The sequence below is a fragment of the Physella acuta genome, unplaced genomic scaffold (genome assembly GCF_028476545.2).
Source record: "Physella acuta isolate Inbredline_101_S28 unplaced genomic scaffold, ASM2847654v3 ptg001372l, whole genome shotgun sequence".
In the NCBI taxonomy this organism is placed as follows: domain Eukaryota; kingdom Metazoa; phylum Mollusca; class Gastropoda; family Physidae; genus Physella; species Physella acuta.
In genome coordinates this window covers 212484-233526 of record NW_026732887.1, presented here as the reverse complement: position 1 = coordinate 233526, position 21043 = coordinate 212484, and the positions used below count along the sequence as shown (strand labels likewise).

The 21043-nt window shown below is 40.2% G+C and overlaps 2 protein-coding genes across 2 annotated transcripts in view; both read right to left on the bottom strand.

Moving 5' to 3' along the window:
• The window catches only part of LOC131927098 (protocadherin Fat 4), a 54111-nt gene extending 53788 nt beyond the window's left edge, over positions 1-323 (bottom strand). Inside the window, exon 1 of the mRNA XM_059282757.1 lies at positions 192-323. The gene's annotated coding sequence lies outside the window, so the exon portion shown is untranslated. The remainder of the gene's footprint in view (positions 1-191) is intronic.
• A 14895-nt stretch (positions 324-15218) lies between these two features.
• Positions 15219-20485, bottom strand: LOC131927092 (uncharacterized). Its single transcript, XM_059282750.1, has 3 exons — positions 19857-20485; positions 18649-18939; positions 15219-17501 (listed from the first exon to the last, which is right to left on the bottom strand). The coding sequence occupies exons 1-3, from the start codon at positions 20412-20414 to the stop codon at positions 16581-16583; spliced, it is 1770 nt and encodes a 589-aa protein (XP_059138733.1). The 5' UTR covers positions 20415-20485; the 3' UTR covers positions 15219-16580.
• Positions 20486-21043: the final 558 nt, after the last annotated feature.

The window sequence follows — 21043 nt, the reverse complement described above, 5'->3', positions numbered from 1 at the left end:
ATATATATATATATATATATATATATATATATATATATATATATATATATATATATATATGCAGCCATATAATAATCAAAATTTATAATTCATATCAAGCCAGTAAGATCCATAGTTTTTACTTACATTATTAATACAATATTTTTTACTTTATAATACAATATCTCGCAATGATATAAATAAAAACTTACGGAATGTTAAATCCCAGTCACACTGTAACCGCCTAATCTCCCGTAGACTTACCACTCTCTAACTGTCACTGAACCAGGTCCCAGGTGTGTCCTGACGACAGCAAATAAATATCACAGTGTACTTAACATCCACTTCTGAGCTCGCTTCACTTTGGCACCCCACGTCCAAGAAATCATTCGCCAAAAAAATCGTTTATTGATCTCCCCGCCGATCACTTGAATCACCGCGTGTCAACAATACGGTAGGGAGGGAGTGGAGGGGTGGGGTTTATTGACTACTTTTTCTTTCTTTTGATTCCCTTCACTCTTCTTGGTTTAGCAAAGGAAGTTTATATTCAGAAGTTGGTTTTTTTTCTGTTTTAAAGCGGTTGGGTAAGAAAGGTTTGAGACCAAAGTTGGGTTGTGTGAAAGGGTTGGTGTCAGAGTTTTATTACTGAATGACACTGTGAATGTCAGGGTTAGGGTGTCAGATGTGTTGTTTTTAGGGAGTGTCAAAGGTGTCGTTTATGGGGGTGTGTGTCAAAGGTGTTGTTTATTGGGGGGGGGTGTCAAAGGTGTTTTTATTGGGGGTGATGTCATGGTGTTGTTTATAAGGGGTGTCAAATGTGTTGTTTATAAGGGGTGTCAAATGTGTTGTTTATAATGGGGTGTCAGAGGTGTTGCTTATAAGGGGTGTCAAATGTGTTTATAGGGGGTGTCAGGGGTGTTGTTTATAGGGGGTGTTAAAGGTGTTTATGGGGGGTGTAAGAGGTGTAGTTTATAGGGAAGGGGGTGTCAAAGGTGTTTATAGGGGGTGTCAGGGGTGTTGTTTATAGGGGGTGTTAAAGGTGTTTATGGGGGTGTCAGAGGTGTAGTTTATAGGGAAGGGGGTGTCAAAGGCGTTTATAGGGGGGTGTCATAGGTGTCGTTTATAGGGGGTGTCAAATGTGTTTATAGGGGTGTCAGGGGTGTTGTTTATAGGGGGGCGTCAATGGTGTTTATAGGGGGGTGTCAGAGGTGTTGTTTATAAGGGTGTCAAATGTGTTTATAGGGGTGTCAGGGGTGTTGTTTATAGGGGGGCGTCAATGGTGTTTATAGGGGGGTGTCAGAGGTGTTGTTTATAGGGGGTGTCAAATGTGTTTATATGGGTGTCAGGGGTGTTGTTAATAGGGGGTGTCAGGGGTGTTGTTTATATGTGTGTCCCGGTGTGACGTCAACGTGTTGCTAGTATTTAAACGTAAATGCACCGAAGACAAACGTTATTGTTTTTTTTTTTAATTCCACGTCTGACGTAATGTTATAAATAATCGAATTTTAGTTTTATTTTTTAATGTATATATCATAGTTTGATTCCTTATTATGATACTAGTAAATATTTGTTTATGGATTTATTGATAAATTGAGTCTTTGTGTCGTCAGGTCGTTTTTTTCTCTTATTTTTTAATGTTTTTTTGTATTGTTTTAATTTATCTTAAAAATGACTTACTTCAAGGGTGTTTTTAGTTGGGTTTTTGTTGTTTTTTTTTTAATTTGTTGTTATTTTTTGATTTTTTTTTAATAATACTTTTGTTGTTGTCAGTGGCGTAGCGAGGTCGGGTGTCACCCGGTGCGGCACTCAATGGTGTCACCCCCCCCCCCCCCAGAGCCATAGAGACCCTTCCCAGGGACAAACTTTCAAATTTTCGACTTGCACCCCCCTCAAACTTTCGATTTGCACCCCCCCCCCTCAAGTTTTCGATTTGCACCCCCCCCCCCTCAAACTTTCGATTTGCACCCCCCCCCCTCGAGTTTTTCTCTATATATTTTGCTAATATTTGCCTTGGTGTCACCCCCCTAAATGGTGTCACCCGGTGCGGTCCGCACAGAACACAACACCAACAAAATACTGTGCGTTCAGTCAACCGAACCATCGTATAACGTCAACCCATAGAAATGAGTTATTTGATACCTTCTGATTATAATTCTGTACATTCAATTAGATCAAAAAATTTCTTCTCTTTTTTTTTAAATTAGATTATTTTAATACTAAAATAAACAAACCCCGAATACGCAATGACGTCATCACTTTTTGTGTGGCGTCTCAATCAGTCTTTCATTACATTTTAAACCCTGCGATCTCTAATTGTATCCTGTTTTTTTTTTTTTTGTGAGAAAGTGATTATAAAAGGCTACGCATTTATTGAGGTCACTTAAGTTCTTTCAATTAAGAAATGAATGATTGATATCAATCTTAATCCGTACCCCCCCCCCCCCCCGTGGGACAGGTGTAAGGGGACCAAACTCGTGGTCCGACTATCGTTTACCGCGACCGTCGTGTTTCTATTGAGGTCAGTGTTGTGGCAGCAACCACCCGAAGAGATCGATCTGATTTTTGCCAATCGATAATCTTTGGGATACACAAGTGATTTACTACACTCGCCTGCCTTTATCAGCGCTGTGGGCTTGGCGAGGGGGGGGGGAGGGGGGGCACTTGAACCTTTTGGTGGGGGAGGGGCGAGATAGACTTGACGTAAACGGAATATCGGCAATCAGAGTTTGTTTCAGATATTCTTATCCACGGGGGGGGGGGGGGGGGGGGGCACTTGAACCTTTTGGTGGGGGAGGGGCGAGATAGACTTGACGTAAACGGAATATCGGCAATCAGAGTTTGTTTCAGATATTCTTATCCACGGGGGGGGGAGGGGCACTTGAACCTTTTGGTGGGGGAGGGGCGAGATAGACTTGACGTAAACGGAATATCGGCAATCAGAGTTTGTTTCAGATATTCTTATCCACGGGGGGGGGGGAGGGGCACTTGAACCTTTTGGTGGGGGAGGGGCGAGATAGACTTGACGTAAACGGAATATCGGCAATCAGAGTTTGTTTCAGATATTCTTATCCACGGGGGGGGGGGGAGGAGAGGGGAAAGGGGGCACTTGAACCTTTTGGTGGGGGAGGGGCGAGATAGACTTGAAGTAAACGGAATATCGGCGATCAGAGTTTGTTTCAGATATTCTTATCCACGGGGGGGGGGGGGAGGGGCACTTGAACCTTTTGGTGGGGGAGGGGCGAGATAGACTTGACGTAAACGGAATATCGGCAATCAGAGTTTGTTTCATATACTCTTATCCACGGGGGGGGGGGGGGGGGAGGGGCACTTGAACCTTTTGGTGGGGGAGGGGCGAGATAGACTTGACGTAAACGGAATATCGGCGATCAGAGTTTGTTTCAGATATTCTTATCCACGGGGGGGGGGGGGGAGGGGCACTTGAACCTTTTGGTGGGGGAGGGGCGAGATAGACTTGACGTAAACGGAATATCGGCAATCAGAGTTTGTTTCATATATTCTTATCCACGGGGGGGAGGAGAGGGGAAAGGGGGCACTTGAACCTTTTGGTGGGGGAGGGGCGAGATAGACTTGACGTAAACGGAATATCGGCAATCAGAGTTTGTTTCATATATTCTTATCCACGGGGGGGGGGGGGGAGGGGCACTTGAACCTTTTGGTGGGGGAGGGGCGAGATAGACTTGACGTAAACGGAATATCGGCAATCAGAGTTTGTTTCATATATTCTTATCCACGGGGGGGGGGGGGGGGCACTTGAACCTTTTGGTGGGGGAGGGGCGAGATAGACTTGACGTAAACGGAATATCGGCAATCAGAGTTTGTTTCAGATATTCTTATCCACGGGGGGGGGGGGGCACTTGAACCTTTTGGTGGGGGAGGGGTGGACTACTTAAAAATTGACACTGGTTAAAATATACATGTTTTTCTATTTCGGTGGGGGGTGGGTGCGGATATGCTTAGGGAGTGGGGGTGGGGATGGAGTCAGAAGGGTATGCCTGAAATAAACACTGTTATTGATTCTTAACAAATATTGTAAATTCAACAACATTTCGATTAAAAAAAAATTTAAAATTTAAACTACACAGTTTATATAATTGCATCTTTCTGTTTTGAGGTCAAATAATTGAACAAGTGCAAGTATTACAAAATTTAGATCATACAATTTTTAATAAAAACTCAAATGGTAAATTTTTTCATTAAAAAAAATTAAATGATTCATTTTTTCATAAAATCTTAGGTGATGATATATAGCCTTCAAAAAGGTAACTTTTTAATGAATTCCGTAATCGGGTAATGATTTATGGTATCGAATCGATCGATTCAGAAGAAAAGTCAAGAATCGATATATTTACATGAAGAAAAAATTATGTGTTATTTATACTCGCTTCTCGTGAGATAAGAATTTGAATTGGTGCCTTTAAAAAAATCAATAGCGTATAAAGTAAGAGTGGTGTGTTAGACTCAATGAAAGTGTGTAGGTCTAGATTAGGGTGAGGATTTATTTTTATTGTTATAGTTAAGGAAAATTTGGTTTGTGTTTTCTTAGAGGAACAATTTTAAGGAGGGGAGTGGATGTAGTTAGGGGGGGGGGGGTAGTGATTGTCTTGAAGTAGACGCACACTGGTGATCGGGCAGTAGGGGGTTAGGCTGTAGATGTGGAGGGCTGAATGTGGTGGGGGGGGGGAGGGCTTGTTGGATGTGTTGGTGTTAGGGTCGGATAGTACTTGTGGTGGTCTTTTGTTTTGAATGGATTGGGGGGGGGGGGTAAATTGGCGTGAGTTAGAGGTGTCAGAGCGTTATGTAGATGTAGATGAGTTTGGTGTTTTGTTTGAATGGGGGGGGGGCGCTGGGTTAAGGGTTCGCTACATGTGAAAGGACGATAAGACACAGGCAGTGACGTCACGGATCAGCCGTAGTTGCGGTACTGGGAGTGGAAGATAGCTAAAGTAGGGGAGATAACTGACACTCTTGAATAAAACATTTCGTAATAAATAACTGCTTCTTCTAATTTTAATTTATTAAAGATTATAATTACGCTACAGTATATAAGATATCCGTTTGTTATTTATTGTACATAATATTTTTGCTTGTTATCAAAATAAATATAGTTTAAGATATATGTCATAATTTTAAACCATGACGCAAGTTTACAAAATTTACATTGATATAAAAATGCACTTTGAAGTGAAACAATCGGCTGCTTGCACTTTTGAATAGCCTAAGTTTTTTTCTAGCTCAGTGGTCGGCAACCTTTTGAACTGGAAGATCTAAATGTTACAATTTACACAAGATCTAATTATATCAATATTTTGGCATTTGATTAAGAATAGATAAAGTCTATACTTTTTATTTTGATTTGAAATAAATAGTTTTAAATATGAAGGAATATTTATACTTTAAAAACATACTAATATTTCGTACTAAACATATTAAAGTATTTTAGCTAGCTCTGCAATGATAAAATTAGTAATCAAGTAATATAACTATACGACTATCCCAATCCACTTTAGAAGCCAATATTTTTTTTACTTTCTCGTATATACGAAGTATGGAGAAAGTATTGTAATCGTGCACAAAAATAACATGAAATTTTGAAAGTTTTCACCGTTTTACTCCCCAGTCCTTAATCACATCCGGAGTATAGAGGACTTATTTTAATCAGGCAAAAATTATAAATACAAATAAACATTTTGGCGTTTTATGTGTTATCGAGTCGTAAAAACTGGACTTTGCAATTCTGACCGTATGTCTGTGTGTGTGTGTGTGTGTGTGTGTGTGTGTCTGTGTGTAAACACGATAACTTGAGTACCGTTACAGCTAGGTTGATGAAATTTCATATATAAGTATTTTATCAAAATCGTAGATCCGTATCAATTTTTGAGCGATTTCCGATAACCGGAAGTGGTACTTTTTCTACTTTGAATTTTTAAAAAGCCTATAACTTGAGTACTATTTCAGATAGATAAATGAAATTTCACATGTAAGTAAAAGATCTAATTCTCTACCTTCTATCAAATTTTGAGTAATTTCTGTTAATTGAAAGTACTAATTTAAGCTATTTCCGATTTCTCAAAAAACGAATGTAAATTTATAAAGTACTAATAATATTCCGCACTATTATGCACGTTTTATTTGACGTTTACAGGTGTGCAATTCTTTTTTCTACGAGATTTTATTCTATTTTTAAAAAGTTTAAGTATTTAAAATAGATTAAAATTCATGTCTATATCCCGAGTTCCCATCCCCTGTTTTTTTATAAAAGAATATTCGAGAAAGTTTAGGGGAGATCGCTCCCGGTTTATTTCTTTCTGTACTGGCTCAGGAGGTGTCTCCCATAGCCAAACAGACCTCAGAACGACCAACTCCGACTACTGGTTTGGATATCGGTCGCTTCTGTCTTCGGTTCTAACTGGGCTTATGTTACACCCCACTTCTTCTTCTTCTTTTTCTTCTTCGTTCTTAATTATTAGTGTTGAAGGGGATCGAGATTTATCTGCCAGTGGGTTTGAACTCGAGACTTTTTTCGAATTTATCAACCATGAGCTTTTTGCCGACTCGACCACGCCTCCAACACAATTAAGCGTTACGTGTCAACTGGTTATGCGCCATTGAGGCCATTGACTCCGATTTCAGCCTGCTTTTCTTTTTGGATTTGCTTCCATAGCCTTTGTCCAACCAAGAACAAACTACAAGGCAGCAGTTGTTTTAATTTTGGAGTTGTCTCTCCTAGAAGAGTGGCTGTCCCCAGCTAACGAGCCTCATCTGCCCGAACACTCCACTGAACGCAGGGTAAACTCGTACCCCACCGGCTCAACCGTAGGAAGCTAATAACTTTAAAAAAAACACGTCACTCTGGTCAAATTAATGCATACTGACCGATAGAGAAATGCATTCTGAATTTTTTTTAAATAATATTCCTCATTTAACGATATTCAAAAAAGTCGGCAGTGGCAAGAATGGAATAGTCGCCACGGGGCTGGTTACAGCACGGCCTTGGGACTAGCCTGGTGCCCAAGCGGCTGTCAGCTGACCAAATTGAAGGTTTGTCCCCGGGCGCCAGGAGGGGTCGCTGCGCCTCTGTGTGGGTGTCTATAGGGGGGGGGGGGGGTCACGCATACCTGGAGAGGTGAAAAGGATGTGCGTCAGCTAACACAGTGACACCGCCGATGGTGTTACGGGTGTAGTGAGTTTTTAACACACGTTTTTGTTTTAGTTTTAAAATCTTTACAGCTGGTGACATCAACTGATGACAGCTACTCTGACGTCATGTATGGTACTGTGGTGGTCGATGTTAATTTATTTTACACCATCTTTCTGGATTAACTGGAAGCGCCCTTCCAGCTATTGAGCATTCGGCTCCACGAAGCACCACAATGCGATCAGTAGAAACCTTTAAACCAGGGGTCTCCAAACTACGGCCCGCGGGCCCGCGCGGTCCTCACATCCGGCCCGCGGAGATATTTTTGTCCATGGAAAAAAAAGATGTCTGTTGGAGGTAGCTGAGGAACTTTGCCCAGAAAATTCAAAACAATTTGAGAATGTAGCTTTGGGTGCAAATATCATTGCCCGCCGTGTTGCAGACATTGGTGAAAACATTGTGATACAAATAGCGAAAAATGCAAGCAAGTTTCGCTATTTTTCAGTGGCAATGAATGAGTCCCTGGACGACTGTTCCACCTCTCAACTGCTCAATAGAGATGTGGAGTGTGGATGAAGACATGGACATAACACAAGAGCTGGCTTCCCTACATAATATGTATGACACTGTTACCGGAGATGATATATTCAATGAGTTGGGGAAAAAACAGTTGCTGATTATAAATTGGACTGGACTAATCTCAGTTACCTGACTGTTGATGGAGGAAAGAACATTAGTGGCATAAAGAAAGGCTTGGTTGGACAATCGAGCAGATGTGTAATGAGAAAAACATTCTACAACCAATGTTCCTGCACTGTATTATATACCAGCAACTTTGTGTGATTAATATATGGACATTGGCTCTGTATTGAATCCTCTGTTGAAGATGGTGAATTAAATGCGGTCACATGGGCTCAACCATAGATATTTCAGAAACATTTTGAAAGATACAAACATAGAATCGCAAGATTTACCAGTAAGATGGCTAAGTTGTGAGAAAATTCTGAGCAGAGTATTTTAGTTAAGAAAGGAAAAAGGCGACTTCCTGGAAAATAAAGGCAAGCCACTGCCATTAGTGTCTGATGAAGAGTGGGTATAGAGATTGGCCTCTGCTGCAAACATAAGTAGTCATTAAAATTTTCTGAACCTAAAACTACAAGAGAGGTAAATCTAGTTTCTGATCTATACGCTCACCTAAAGGCCTTCAAACCCAAACTTGTCATGTATTTGTAACAAGTACAGGCCAACAACTTGACGCACTTTCAGCAGTGAAAGGTCTTCATGGCTGAAGCATCAGCTGAGTCCCCCGGGTCATTTGCATTCGAGATCATCAAGGACCTCCAGCTGCAGTTTCAGTTGCGGTTTCAAAGGCAGAAGAAGTGAGTCTGTTTCAGTCTCCGAGTTGCCCAGATGAACTACAGCTGGCGGTCATTGAGTTGCAAGCAAATGACTTCCTTAGAGACAAGTTCAAACAAGGGCGGGTGGGTTTTTTTATAAGTTTTTGCCCAAGGAAGACTTTCCTAATATTAAAACTTTTGTATCAAGGTACCTTTCAAATTTTGCAACACCATACCTGTGTAAACAAACATTTTCAATAATGATATACGCAAAGAACAGACAAGTTGAGAACAAGCTTGGACCTCGAGTGTGTTTTCGGACCCCAACAGTGTTTCTTTCTGACCTTTTTCTCCGCGTGGTAAGGGGGGGGGGAAGGAGGGACGGACGACTCCGGTATTTGAAATTTGTATACATTGTATACATTTTATATTGAAATTATATTTCGTTGGGGGGGGGGGGGGGGGGGGGGAGCTGGAATAATCTATGGCCCCCGAACTGAAATTTGATAGTTAAAGCGGCCTTCGGGCTGAAAAGTTTGGAGACCCCAGCTTTAACTAATTAGATCTGTATAGATCAGGGGTCGGCAACCTTTTGGGAACGAAGAGCCAAAAAGGTATAATTTACAAAATAAAATATCCCAGCTTTTAAAGAGCCACTAACATTTTTATTTTAATATTTTGATATTAGATTAGGATTATATATATATATGTATATATATATATATATATATATATATATATATATATATATATATATATATATATATATGTATATATATATATATATATATGTATATATATATATAATATATATATATATATATATATATATATATATATATATATATATATATATATATATATATATATATATATATATATATATAGGAAGTAGGCCTAAATTGAAATAGGGTGTAACTAAATATTCTTATAGAATAGCGAGTGTTTATTGTTTATTATTTTACCGAGTGTTGCAGAACAATATTTTTGTGAGTTTTAAAAATCAAATAATTATTAATATTTGTGCATGGAGCTGAAGAGCCTCATCTCGACACCAAAAGAGCCGCATGCGGCTCGCGAGCCGCAGGTTGCCGACCCCTGGTATAGATCTACTTGTAGAAATCATAGTTTAAACTTTAAACTAAATATATTCTTGTAGGAAAAAGGTTTTTAACAGACTAGATTCTGCGAAATGAACGTAAGTTAAACACGAATTTCATTATTTAAAATATTAAATATATAATACCTCTAGCAGTTTTGTATTTAAACTACAGTAAAATAATAATTCTAAAATTTGCAAAATATATAGATTAAACAAACTATTGCATAGTTAATTTAATTAAAAATAAACGTAATTAATTATGTTTTTGTTTTGTTTCAAGTGAATTGCTTTGGAGTTTTAAATATTTATGATTGTATTAATATAGATTGTATCCCTTGTTCATTCTTGTTTGGTTATATGGGGAAGTAACAAACTAAAATTTAATAATCGGTGTAAAAAATATAAATCCCGCCACTTTTTAAACTTTAAAATGCGTCTAAACTTCGACACACCGTCAAAACTGGCCGTGATAAAACGACAAAACGAACCCGTGAAAACGACCAAGTTAAAATAGCCCGAATAGCGGGCCCCGACATATTGGCTCCCATTCAATGGGCTCCAGTCATATTGACTAGCGACTTATAGGCTCCCGACAGTTAGGCTCACGACATATTGGCTCTTGATACATGGGCTCACGACAAATGAGCACCCGCCAAATTGTCTTCCGACATATTGAAAATGTAATACTGCATTCAAATGTATTTAACGAAATATTCCATTCAAATGTATTACTGCAGTAAAATGTAAAAACGGAATATTCATTTGAAAATGTAATGCTTACGGGGGGGGGGGGGAATAACATGATTAATGAGTTTAAAGATTTGTTTAGTAAGGTGTCTGAAGTGAGTTGTTGTTCTGGGATATTCCCCTTCCCCCCCCCCCCCCTTGTTGTTCTGTGATATTCACCCCCCCCCCCCTTGTTGTTCTGGGATATTCACCGCCCCCTTGGTGTTTTTGGATATTCACCGCCCCCTCTTGTTGTTCTGTGATATTACCCCCCCCCCCCCTTTGTTGTTCTGGATATTCACCCCCTCCCCCCTGTTGTTCTGTGATATTCACTCCCCCCCCCTGTTGTTCTGTGATATTCACTCCCCCCCCCTGTTGTTCTGTGATATTCACCCTCCCCCCCCCCTTGTTGTTCTGTGATATTCACCTTCCCCCCTGTTGTTCTGGGATATTCACCCTCCCCCCCACCTGTTGTTCTGGGATATTCACCCCCCCCCCCTTGTTGTTCTGGGATATTCACCGCCCCCCTTGGTGTTTTTGGATATTCACCGCCCCCTCTTGTTGTTCTGTGATATTAACCCCCCCCCCCCCCCCCTTTGTTGTTCTGTGATATTCACCCCCCCCCCCCTTGTTGTTCTGGGATATTCACCGCCCCCTTGGTGGTTTTTGGATATTCACCGCCCCCTCTTGTTGTTCTGTGATATTAACCCCCCCCCCCCTTTGTTGTTCTGTGATATTCACCCCCTCCCCTGTTGTTCTGGGATATTCACCCCTCCCCCCTGTTGTTTTGGGATATTCACCCCTCCCCTGTTGTTCTGGGATAATCACCCCCTCCCCCCTGTTGTTCTGTGATATTCACCCTCCCCCCCCCCCTTGTTGTTCTGTGATATTCACCTTCCCCCCTGTTGTTCTGTGATATTCACCCCCCCCCCCCCTGTTGTTCTGTGATATTCACCTCCCCCCCACCTGTTGTTCTGGGATATTCACCCCCCCCCCTTGTTGTTCTGGGATATTCACCCTCCCCCCTTTTTGTTCTGGGATATTAACCCCCCCCCCCCCCCCATCTTGTTGTTCTGGTATATTCTCCCCCATGCTAGTTGATCACGACGATTATAAGGGGCATAGAATTAAAGTTAAAGTCTTGTGATCACACGGACACGTCTTTACGGGTTTTCCAATGAGTTGCGCAACATACAAGACAAACAGAGTTTCTGCCCCACCCCCAGAAAATTTTAGTCCGCCCCCCACCCCCCCCCCCACCCCGAAAATTTTAAGTGCTGTTCTGTGATATTCACCCCCCCCCCTGTTGTTCTGTGATATTCACTCCCCCCCCCCCCTGTTGTTCTGTGATATTCACCCTCCCCCCCCCCCTTGTTGTTCTGTGATATTCACCTTCCCCCCTGTTGTTCTGGGATATTCACCCCCTCCCCCCTGTTGTTCTGTGATATTCACCCTCCCCCCTTTTTGTTCTGGGATATTAACCCCCCCCCCCATCTTGTTGTTCTGGTATATTCTCCCCCATGCTAGTTGATCACGACGATTATAAGGGGCATAGAATTAAAGTTAAAGTCTTGTGATCACACGGACACGTCTTTACGGGTTTTCTAATGAGTTGCGCAACATACAAGACAGAGTTTCTGCCCCACCCCCAGAAAATTTTAGTCCGTCCCCCACCCACCCCCCCCCCCCCCACCCCCACCCCGAAAATTTTAAGTGCCCCTCCCCCGAAAAAAAAGTCTGGAAGAAACACTGAAGACAAACAACCATCAACGAGATTCAAAACACAAGACCAAATAAAACAAAGGCCGGTTACAATAGTAATACCAAAAGTTGAACTGCCATCTACTCTATCTACAAAAAAATTAACACAGCCTGTTCTGAATAAATAACACACAAAATTTCACCTATCTAGGATACAGAACTAAGATGGACAGAACCAAACTACACTAACCTGGTAATGGAAGATTTAAGTACTAGACACTGAGGCACTGAAGCACCCAGTCACCTACTTTTTATACCCGTACAAAAACAAGTACCACGTGATTATAGTCATCTCACAACACGAGGGGTGAACTCTAGGGGTCGAGACATGTTGCTACGTACAAACAACACTCACCCTACACTGGGGTCAGCGTGGTCGGATAGATTAAACTCATGGTTGCTGAACCGAAAAACCCCGAATTCAAACACTTCCCTACACTACATTAAGGTAAGAATCGGGTTTAAAAGCAAATAGACTAAGAATTAAAGTTAAATGTATTTCACAGTAAAAACAAATAATAAAAGCGAAGATCGCTCATGATACCCCTCTAACGTTTAGCAACCAGAGTTTTCTAGACTAGATATTAATAGAAAGAAGATATATTTTCTAATTTTTTAGTACATTAAAATTATTATTTTAAAAGTGTGTAGCCTAATTTTATTTCCGATACTTTTAATGTTTCATCGGGAAAACAATACATTCCCTTATTGTTATGAGTCCCTTTACAAAATAATGTATGGAATATTGCAACTTTTAATACAGTTTAATAAATTAAAGGAAAGTAATAAAACCTTTTGTAAACACTGGTACATTTTGTGTGTTTACTTCCCTTGCATTAAGTTCTTGAGAACATGAAAAAAAATCATCTTATAGGTTGGGAAAATGGATTATGAAATAAATAGCCGGATTATTTACATGGAACAGAAACATGTGAACTCTACTTCACCCGCCACATGGACCGTCAGGTTCGAAAGGATACATTACTACTTAGACACCACAGAAATATGCACATTTTCTGCTAAGTATATGTTAGTTCCAAAGAGCTGACTTCAATGTATTAAGTGTTAAATGCACGGTCGATGGCTGAATATTTGGAATATATAATGTTCCTTCAGGTTTGGTGTAATATTCTGTTGGTTCATAGTGTATGTATTATTTTGTAAACATTTTCATGTTGCATGTGTTGTTTTGTAAAAATTTCATCTTGCATGTATTGTTTTTTTTTTTATTTTCATCTTGCATATATTGTTTTGTATAAATTTTCATGCTGCAAGTTTTGTTTTGTATAAATTTTTATGCTGCATGTATTGTTTTGTAAAATGTTTTATATTGCATGTATTGTTTTGTAAAACTTTTCATGTTTCCTGTATTGTTATGTACACTTTTTCATGCTGCATGTATTTTTCGATAATGTTGGTTCATGTTGCATGCTTTGTTGAGTAATTTTTAAAATGTTGGTTTAGGATCCGTGTATTGTTATGCAATGCAAATTTTTGAAAAAAATAGAAGAGATTGTTTCTATTAAAAGACGTACACTAGGGAAGCATACATAAAATCGAAAACTGAATTTGTTTTGTTTTTATGTTCTTTTTTCATATTTTTGTTGTTTTTTTTTAAGTATATAGAAAATTCTCGTGAGTTAAAGTGATGTTACATATATATATATATATATATATATATATATATATATATATATATATATATATATATATATATATATATATATATATATATATATATATATATATACCATACCATACTATGTTTTTTACAAGCAAGTTTTCAAGCACGACAAACCACCTTTCAATCATTAACCTGACATAAATGTATTATCCAACTCTCACCATCAGTCTACACTAAGCCATGGTACGGCTAACCAACACTACACACAAAACATTGTAAACATTACCAATGGAAACTTGTTCTTCTAAATTAAATGTATATTTGGAAAAATAAGAGAAAGAAACATTTTTCTTTAGAAAGGTATCTTTATTTCAACCATCAAACGAAACATATAAATACGTTTATCGATAAAATCACGTTTGGTTTAGTATTATTAAAAACAACACAAATGTTTTTATAAATTAAGCTCTAACCTGAGGAGAGAAAAAAAACGAAAATAATATGTATGTATGCATCTAACAAATAAAAAATAGAGTACGTCTCGGTTTTATTTCGCATTTCTACAATTGTAATTACTTCTTTTTAATATTGTTGATTTAATAACTCTAAGAGCGATTTTCCTGTTTTACAAATGAATAAATCTATATTTGTGCAAAACGTCGGGCAATTTTATTTTGTAATCAAAATAATTTTTTCAACAATTACAGCATGTTCGCACTTTATGTTTTATTTCCTATTTAAATATATATGCAAGACATACCATATTTTTAAAAAATTTAAAAAATTTTAAATGCTAGTTTTATGATGCATACAACCCATACACGATTTAATTAAACCCTCAACCTATATATAAGTCAAAACATAAAAAGATGAGCAATTTTAAATGTATATATCTATGCATTATTAACTGATAAAGCTGATCAGAATACAGTAGCGAACGCTTAAAATAGTTTTACAGGATGTGTGTATTACGTGTACACAACCTGTGTATAGCTCAGAGGTATTTAACTCTTGGTATTGGTACGTTGTTAAGATGATGAAATATACAAATATACACAGCTTTTGTATTGGCCTAACACGCACTAGTTGATGCATGATTTGGAGTGATTAAAAATATGTGTACAATTCTGAGTTTTAAAAATAATAATTCTCACAACTCCTTGAAACATGTTTGTGTCACTGAAGATTAACAAGTAACAGTTACCAGCTAAATGTTTCCAAATATTTATTCCGAGCTAATTTTTCAAAGACAATGTATCAAATAATTGCTTTAAAAATCTGTTCCCCACAGATTATCCCCCACAGATTATCCTCGACAGATTATCCCCCACAGATTACCCTCGACAGATTAACCCCACAGATTATCCTCCACAGATTATCCCCCACAGATTATCCCCCACAGATTATCCCCCACAGATTATCATCCACAGATTATCCCCCACAGATTATCCCCCACAGATTATCCCCACAGATTGTTCCCCACAGATTATTCCCCACAGGAAGTTTCCCCCCCCCCCCACCATCACCCCCCAATATTGTTCACATGACATGCTATTCCCCTTAAAAATCCAGCGAGGTGGGTGTAGTGATGGCGTTGATCCAAAAACATTGACGTCATCAACATCACGTGCTCAGTCACCGGGAACATAACCGTACGTCACACCTGACGTCACTGATGTACCGAAACTACCTGCACCGACCATCAGTAATTAGCCAGTAATTAGCCAGTAATTAGCCAGTAATTAGGGTGATTACATGGTTAATTCTGAGGTGGGAAAGAATGGGATTGATAGTTCTCAGTTGTAATGTTATGTATCAGAGGATAAAAACACAATAGGGCTTGTAAGTAGGTCACCAGCTTCTTATCATTCTAGCCAGCTAGTATTTTTCACACCAATTGTGAATATGTTTATTAAATCGGTAAAAAAAAAAGAAACAAAAGTTACTTACGCTATTGGTAAGTTATTTAAAATCGTAAAAACCGATAATGATAGTGTGAGAATTTGCCTGACCCTGGCTAACGAGATTCAAATTTTAAGTAAGAGACTTACAAGCCCTTTTCTGAACAACGCGCGTGGAACTTCGTTCTGAAGATTCGTGTCAAAAATGTTCAGTGAAACATGCTTTCAAGACAAGTATCTAACAAGTGCAACTGTAACTGTATACTATTACACGAAGTGTGTAGAATATATGTGTGTAATCGTGTGTAATATTACAAGATTATAGTAGAATCAGGGGTGGTCTGGTCTGCTAGTATACCGGGAAAAATCATGATTGACCCCCGCGATCAGTTCGGCATTAGGCCTATTGGTACTTTAAATTTTTAAACAAATTATTTGAAAAAAATTTCTCCTTTTTAACATTTCCCTTCCTTCAAGTCAAGGCGTGAAATTCAACTTAACGGAGAAAATATGCACCATGAAAACTTCAACTTGTGCTGTGTTTGGGAGCCCATTTTCAAAATTTCCCAAGCCTCTTTGGACTAAGCGAGTCCATTCCTGAGTAGAATATACAACTATTGTTATTGTATGTAATATGAAATTCCCATTACAGTAATAATTGTTGATGTAGATTAACAGATTTGATATTTCCTTCTCATACTTTGACTTGACAAATTAAAGAAACGGTTGTGTAAGGTTCAAAATGTGACATTTAGAATTTGTAAGTATAAAACGATATAAAATAGTCAACAGTTATATCACGTATGTAATGTATGTCAACAGCATAATGAGACAAAATTCTGATTCATGCATATGCATAGAATTTTTCTTTATCTGACCTCATCTGGTCCAATAAAATGTATCCGTTGTCTGATCTGATAAACTTCCATGTTCACACTCGCAGGTATAACTTTATTTATTAAACGTCGCTATAGGCTTTCACATGTGGAAACAGCTAGTGATACTGGGACGGTCTGTCCATTCTCATCGCTTCATTTTTGGGCAGGTGTCTTTCGTGGTTCACGCTTGTGGTTTGTTGCTGGGGTTTGTTTTCCTCGTTGCTATGGGCCCGCATCCTTGACATTTCCCGTGCGCTGACCTCCTGGGAAGAGTTGCTGCTCGGCCGATCCGACCGCCCCAGGAGCGTCTTCTGGCGATCAAGCGAAGATTCTAGGTCAAGGCTATCATGGCTGCTGAATAGACTACTGGTGGAGCTTCTGACGCTGTCGGATGCTGCGTTGCTTCTGGAACCTTCGCGGACGACCGGGGAAGATGACCTTGAGTTTAGACTCGAAGGTCGGTCAGATCTAGTTAAAGGCGGGTCTTTGTGTCCAGTCTGTGGCTCCACCGTTTCTTGTTGGTCAATGTGTAGTTTAGACGTCATCATGGTAGCAATGCTCTCAGCAGACGGTCGGTCTTTTCTCTTGATCGGGGCGTACGACGACGAATGAGACGAGACCGACGACCCCGGAGAATGATCGGCGTCCGACGATATCACACTACTACTGGAGTTGACCGTGTCGAACACATTGTCTGAAAGTCTGTTCCGCTTAGACGAGTCAGATGATTTTGAACTCGTTCTAACGAGCTCTCTAATTTCATACTCGTCGATGTTTTCCTCAGGAACATCACCGGCTAGATTGTTGTGTTCTGGAGTGTGTATGGGCATCATCTGTTGCTGCTGAGTTGGTTCAGATGCAGCTAGTGTGGGTTCTTGAGGCTCTTCTCGATGACGAATCTGCGAAAGCTGAGCCGATCCCATGCCGTAGTAAACCACATCCTGGGTGTTGACCAAGGCGCTGGCCGCTGGTTGGGTGTAGGGGAACCTGGTCAGGACCTCGCTCGGGTGTCGGTCTTTTCGAATCTGCTCGTTGACCTGACAGATGAGATGTATGTCATAGTTTCAACAATCATCAAAACTCGACTTATCGTACAACACATAACAACATATAACATAAACACTTAGATCAGGAACAACGAATGCTTCAACATTGGTTAAAACTCGAGTCATACAACATAACTTAAATATTTAGATAATAAAGATTTTTCAACAATGATCGAAATTCGATACACCCTAAAACAAATAAAATAAACATTTAGATCAGAAAGAAAAGGATTTTATAGTATTGGTTGAAAAAACTTTTTAGCCTGGAATTTACTTGGTTAAACGTCAAATTTTATATTCAACCGATAAAATCAGCAAAATGATCTTTTTAAAAAAATAGCTTTTTTAAATTATTATTTTTTTATTAAACGATCTTTCATTTAATTTTGTAACTTTTTATAGTAAGTGTAAATTAGTAAATATTACTTGTGTTGTAACTTTGGATAAAAATTGCACAATAAGTCATCCTTCAGGTTATTTTGTATCAGAACAATTTTGTATGAGAAACAAGCTTTTATCAACCTATAACGCTTAGTTTCTACACTTGTAGTCGCTCAGAGTTATTTAGCCTGCAACGTGCCAATTACTTATTACCTCTACGCTATTTTTTTCATCATTGTAACATTCATTTAGTTAATTAAGAAACAGGTGAACTCTACTTCGTATGCCTAATAGACCATAATGATCGAAAATGTTTCTTTACTTTTTTGTAAGAACAGTACAACTAAATCTATCTTACATTGATATCTCTAAGATATCACAGGAAGAATGGAGAAACCAACCCTGTAATGTTAAATATACAACCAGCTAGCTATGTGCCATTTTGGGTACCATTAACCAGTGGCGTAGGCAGGCGGGGTTAGGGGGGGGGGTCATAACCCCCCCCCCCCCATAGACCCCTCGGTATATATATATATATATATATATATATATATATATATATATATATATATATATATATATATATATATATATAAAAGTTTGAGGGGGGTGCAAATCGAAAGTTTGAGGGGGTTGGGGGTGCAAATCGAAAGTTTGTCCCCGGGTAAAAATTGGAACCCCCCCCCCCCCCTTGAGACGATCCTGGCTACGCCACTGCCAGTAACGTAACGCTAAATCACCATTGATCGAGGCTCACCTTATCCAACTTGGGCGCGGTAAGAGCTGTTTTGATGTGGACAGCCGAGGCGTCACATGACAGCAGCCTCTCCCGGGGCTTGTGGGACATGCAGAAGACGTTCAGGTCGTCCTTGTCGTTGGGGTTGTGGTGGAAGTTCTTCAGGTGGAGCAGCGTGCGGCAGGCGACGCAGGTGAAGCAGTTCTTGTGGTAGAAGACCTCTTTGATAGGTCCCACCCGCTCCACTGGGTAGACCTTCTTGTTGCAGCGGAGACATAGGTCTTTGTTTGTAGGTCTCTGGTAATTCGGCACCTACACGTACATTGATATAAGGATATATGTAGGTATAGTTAGGTACATTTACATACAAATATATGTTATCGAGGACGGCGTGGCCAAGGGATAGAGCGTACGACAGCTATCCCAAAAGTCTTGATTTTGGATTAGCGCTCTGATGGGTACCTGACTCTGATGGGTACCTGACTCTGATGGGTACCTGACTCTGATGGGTACCTGACTATGGTGGGTAGCTCACTCTAATGGGTACCTGACTCACGTTAGGGAAACCAAGGCGGCTTGGCATAGTGCAGACCACACTATCTCTTCATATGACGAGGTCTATGAAACAGATAAACTCTACTTCATCTGCACCATGTGTCATGTGCACGAAAGGGAAAAGATGCTGATATTAGTTATCAAACACAGAAGATGGAGATGATGGTCCATGTGCTACATTGGCTAGGACTGTTCTCAGACGGACACCACAAAGCAATAGAAAACGAGGGCGGCCAAAAGAAATATGGAAAAGATCAATGGAGAAAGTGTTGAAGGAAAGAGGTCTAACATTGCAACAGGCAGAGGTTACAGCTAGAGACAGGATGACAGTTGATGCCTCGTGCACCAATGGGCGTTGAGAGATGATGATGAAGACGAAGATGATGATGATGATGAAGACGAAGAGGAAGAAGAAGAAGAAGAAGAAGAAGAAGAAGAAGAAGAAGATGATGATGATGATGATGATGATGATGATGATGATGATGACGATGATGATGATGATGATGATGCGAATGATGATGTTAATGATGATGATGATGATGATAATGATGATGATGATGATGATGATGATGATGTTAATGATGATGATGATGATGATAATGATGATGATGATGATGATAATGATGATGATATACGAATAGAATAATATGAATAGACTGAACTACGTAAATTACCACATTATCATCGAGCTGTGTGCCAGTTTGACCACCGTCCGACCTGACCTGATCTGTCTGTGGCACCATCGATTGACTGCCTCCCGCCGTCAAGGGGCTGAGTTGCTCCCCGTTGCTCGTGCCGTCGAAGGAAGATCTCGACGTGCTCGTTCTGGAACTCGTCGTCAGCTGTGAGGAGGGCGTGGCCTGGCCGAACTGGCTCCTCTGTAGGGATGCGTTGAGTTTGGTTGGCAAGGACCCCGGGAGCGTGTTCTGCCGGGGGTGCATGGGCTCGGGTCGGTAGGTCGAGGGTGGGGCTGCTTTAACCGAGGCGACGTAGAAAGGCCCGGGTGAGTTCTCTTTATCTGACGGTGGCGTTGGTACGCTGGGGGTTTCAGAACTTGTGGGGTTACCATTAGCCATGATAAAACCATGCTGGGATTGTGGATCCGGGGTAGTTTGTGTAGGGGGCGAGAGTTGTTGAGTTTGTTCGTAGCTGGGGAGTCTTTGAACCAGAGGGTGTGTTCCGTTAGGTGTGTTTTGGGGTAGTTGTTGTGGTAAGTACATCTGGGTGTCCATATTGGGAGGAAAGTTAGCACTGAAGTACTGTTGGTGTGGGAGTGGGAGTGGAGTGGTGGTGTACACGTAGCCATCAGTGGCGGAACCAGAGGGTAGGTGGTTCATGCCAGACCCAGGGGGTAACTGGTTCACAGCGAACGTGTTCGGTACCAGATACACGCTCCCTGGCACCGAAGACATGGCGGGGTAGTTCACCAGGGCCGGGCCGTACCCCACCAGGTTGGGGGCGTACCCCGGGGCGGGATACATCTGCTGCCCCTGGGGTCCGCCGTCGACTCTGACAGAGCTGACGGACGGGTGGTTGCCCACGGTTGAGAAAACATTTTGGGTTGACGCGCCAACCTGTGGCGGGATGTGGTATCCGCTCATTGCCGTAAAAATCCGAGTAATCCCGAAAAAGAAAACTGGTTCAGTGAATTATATCTTCATTGATAGTCCAGGATAATCCATAGAAAAATTGTTTATATTACTATTGCAAAGATGTACTCGTAAAGCCTGGTGATAAAATAAAAAGAAAATGTAAAACAAAGCATGAAAATGCAAACACTAACATAATTTTTTTTTTAAATGTAATTTCAACTTGATACAATGGAAGATGGTCAGCATGCAATCATGAAAAGATAGCAGAG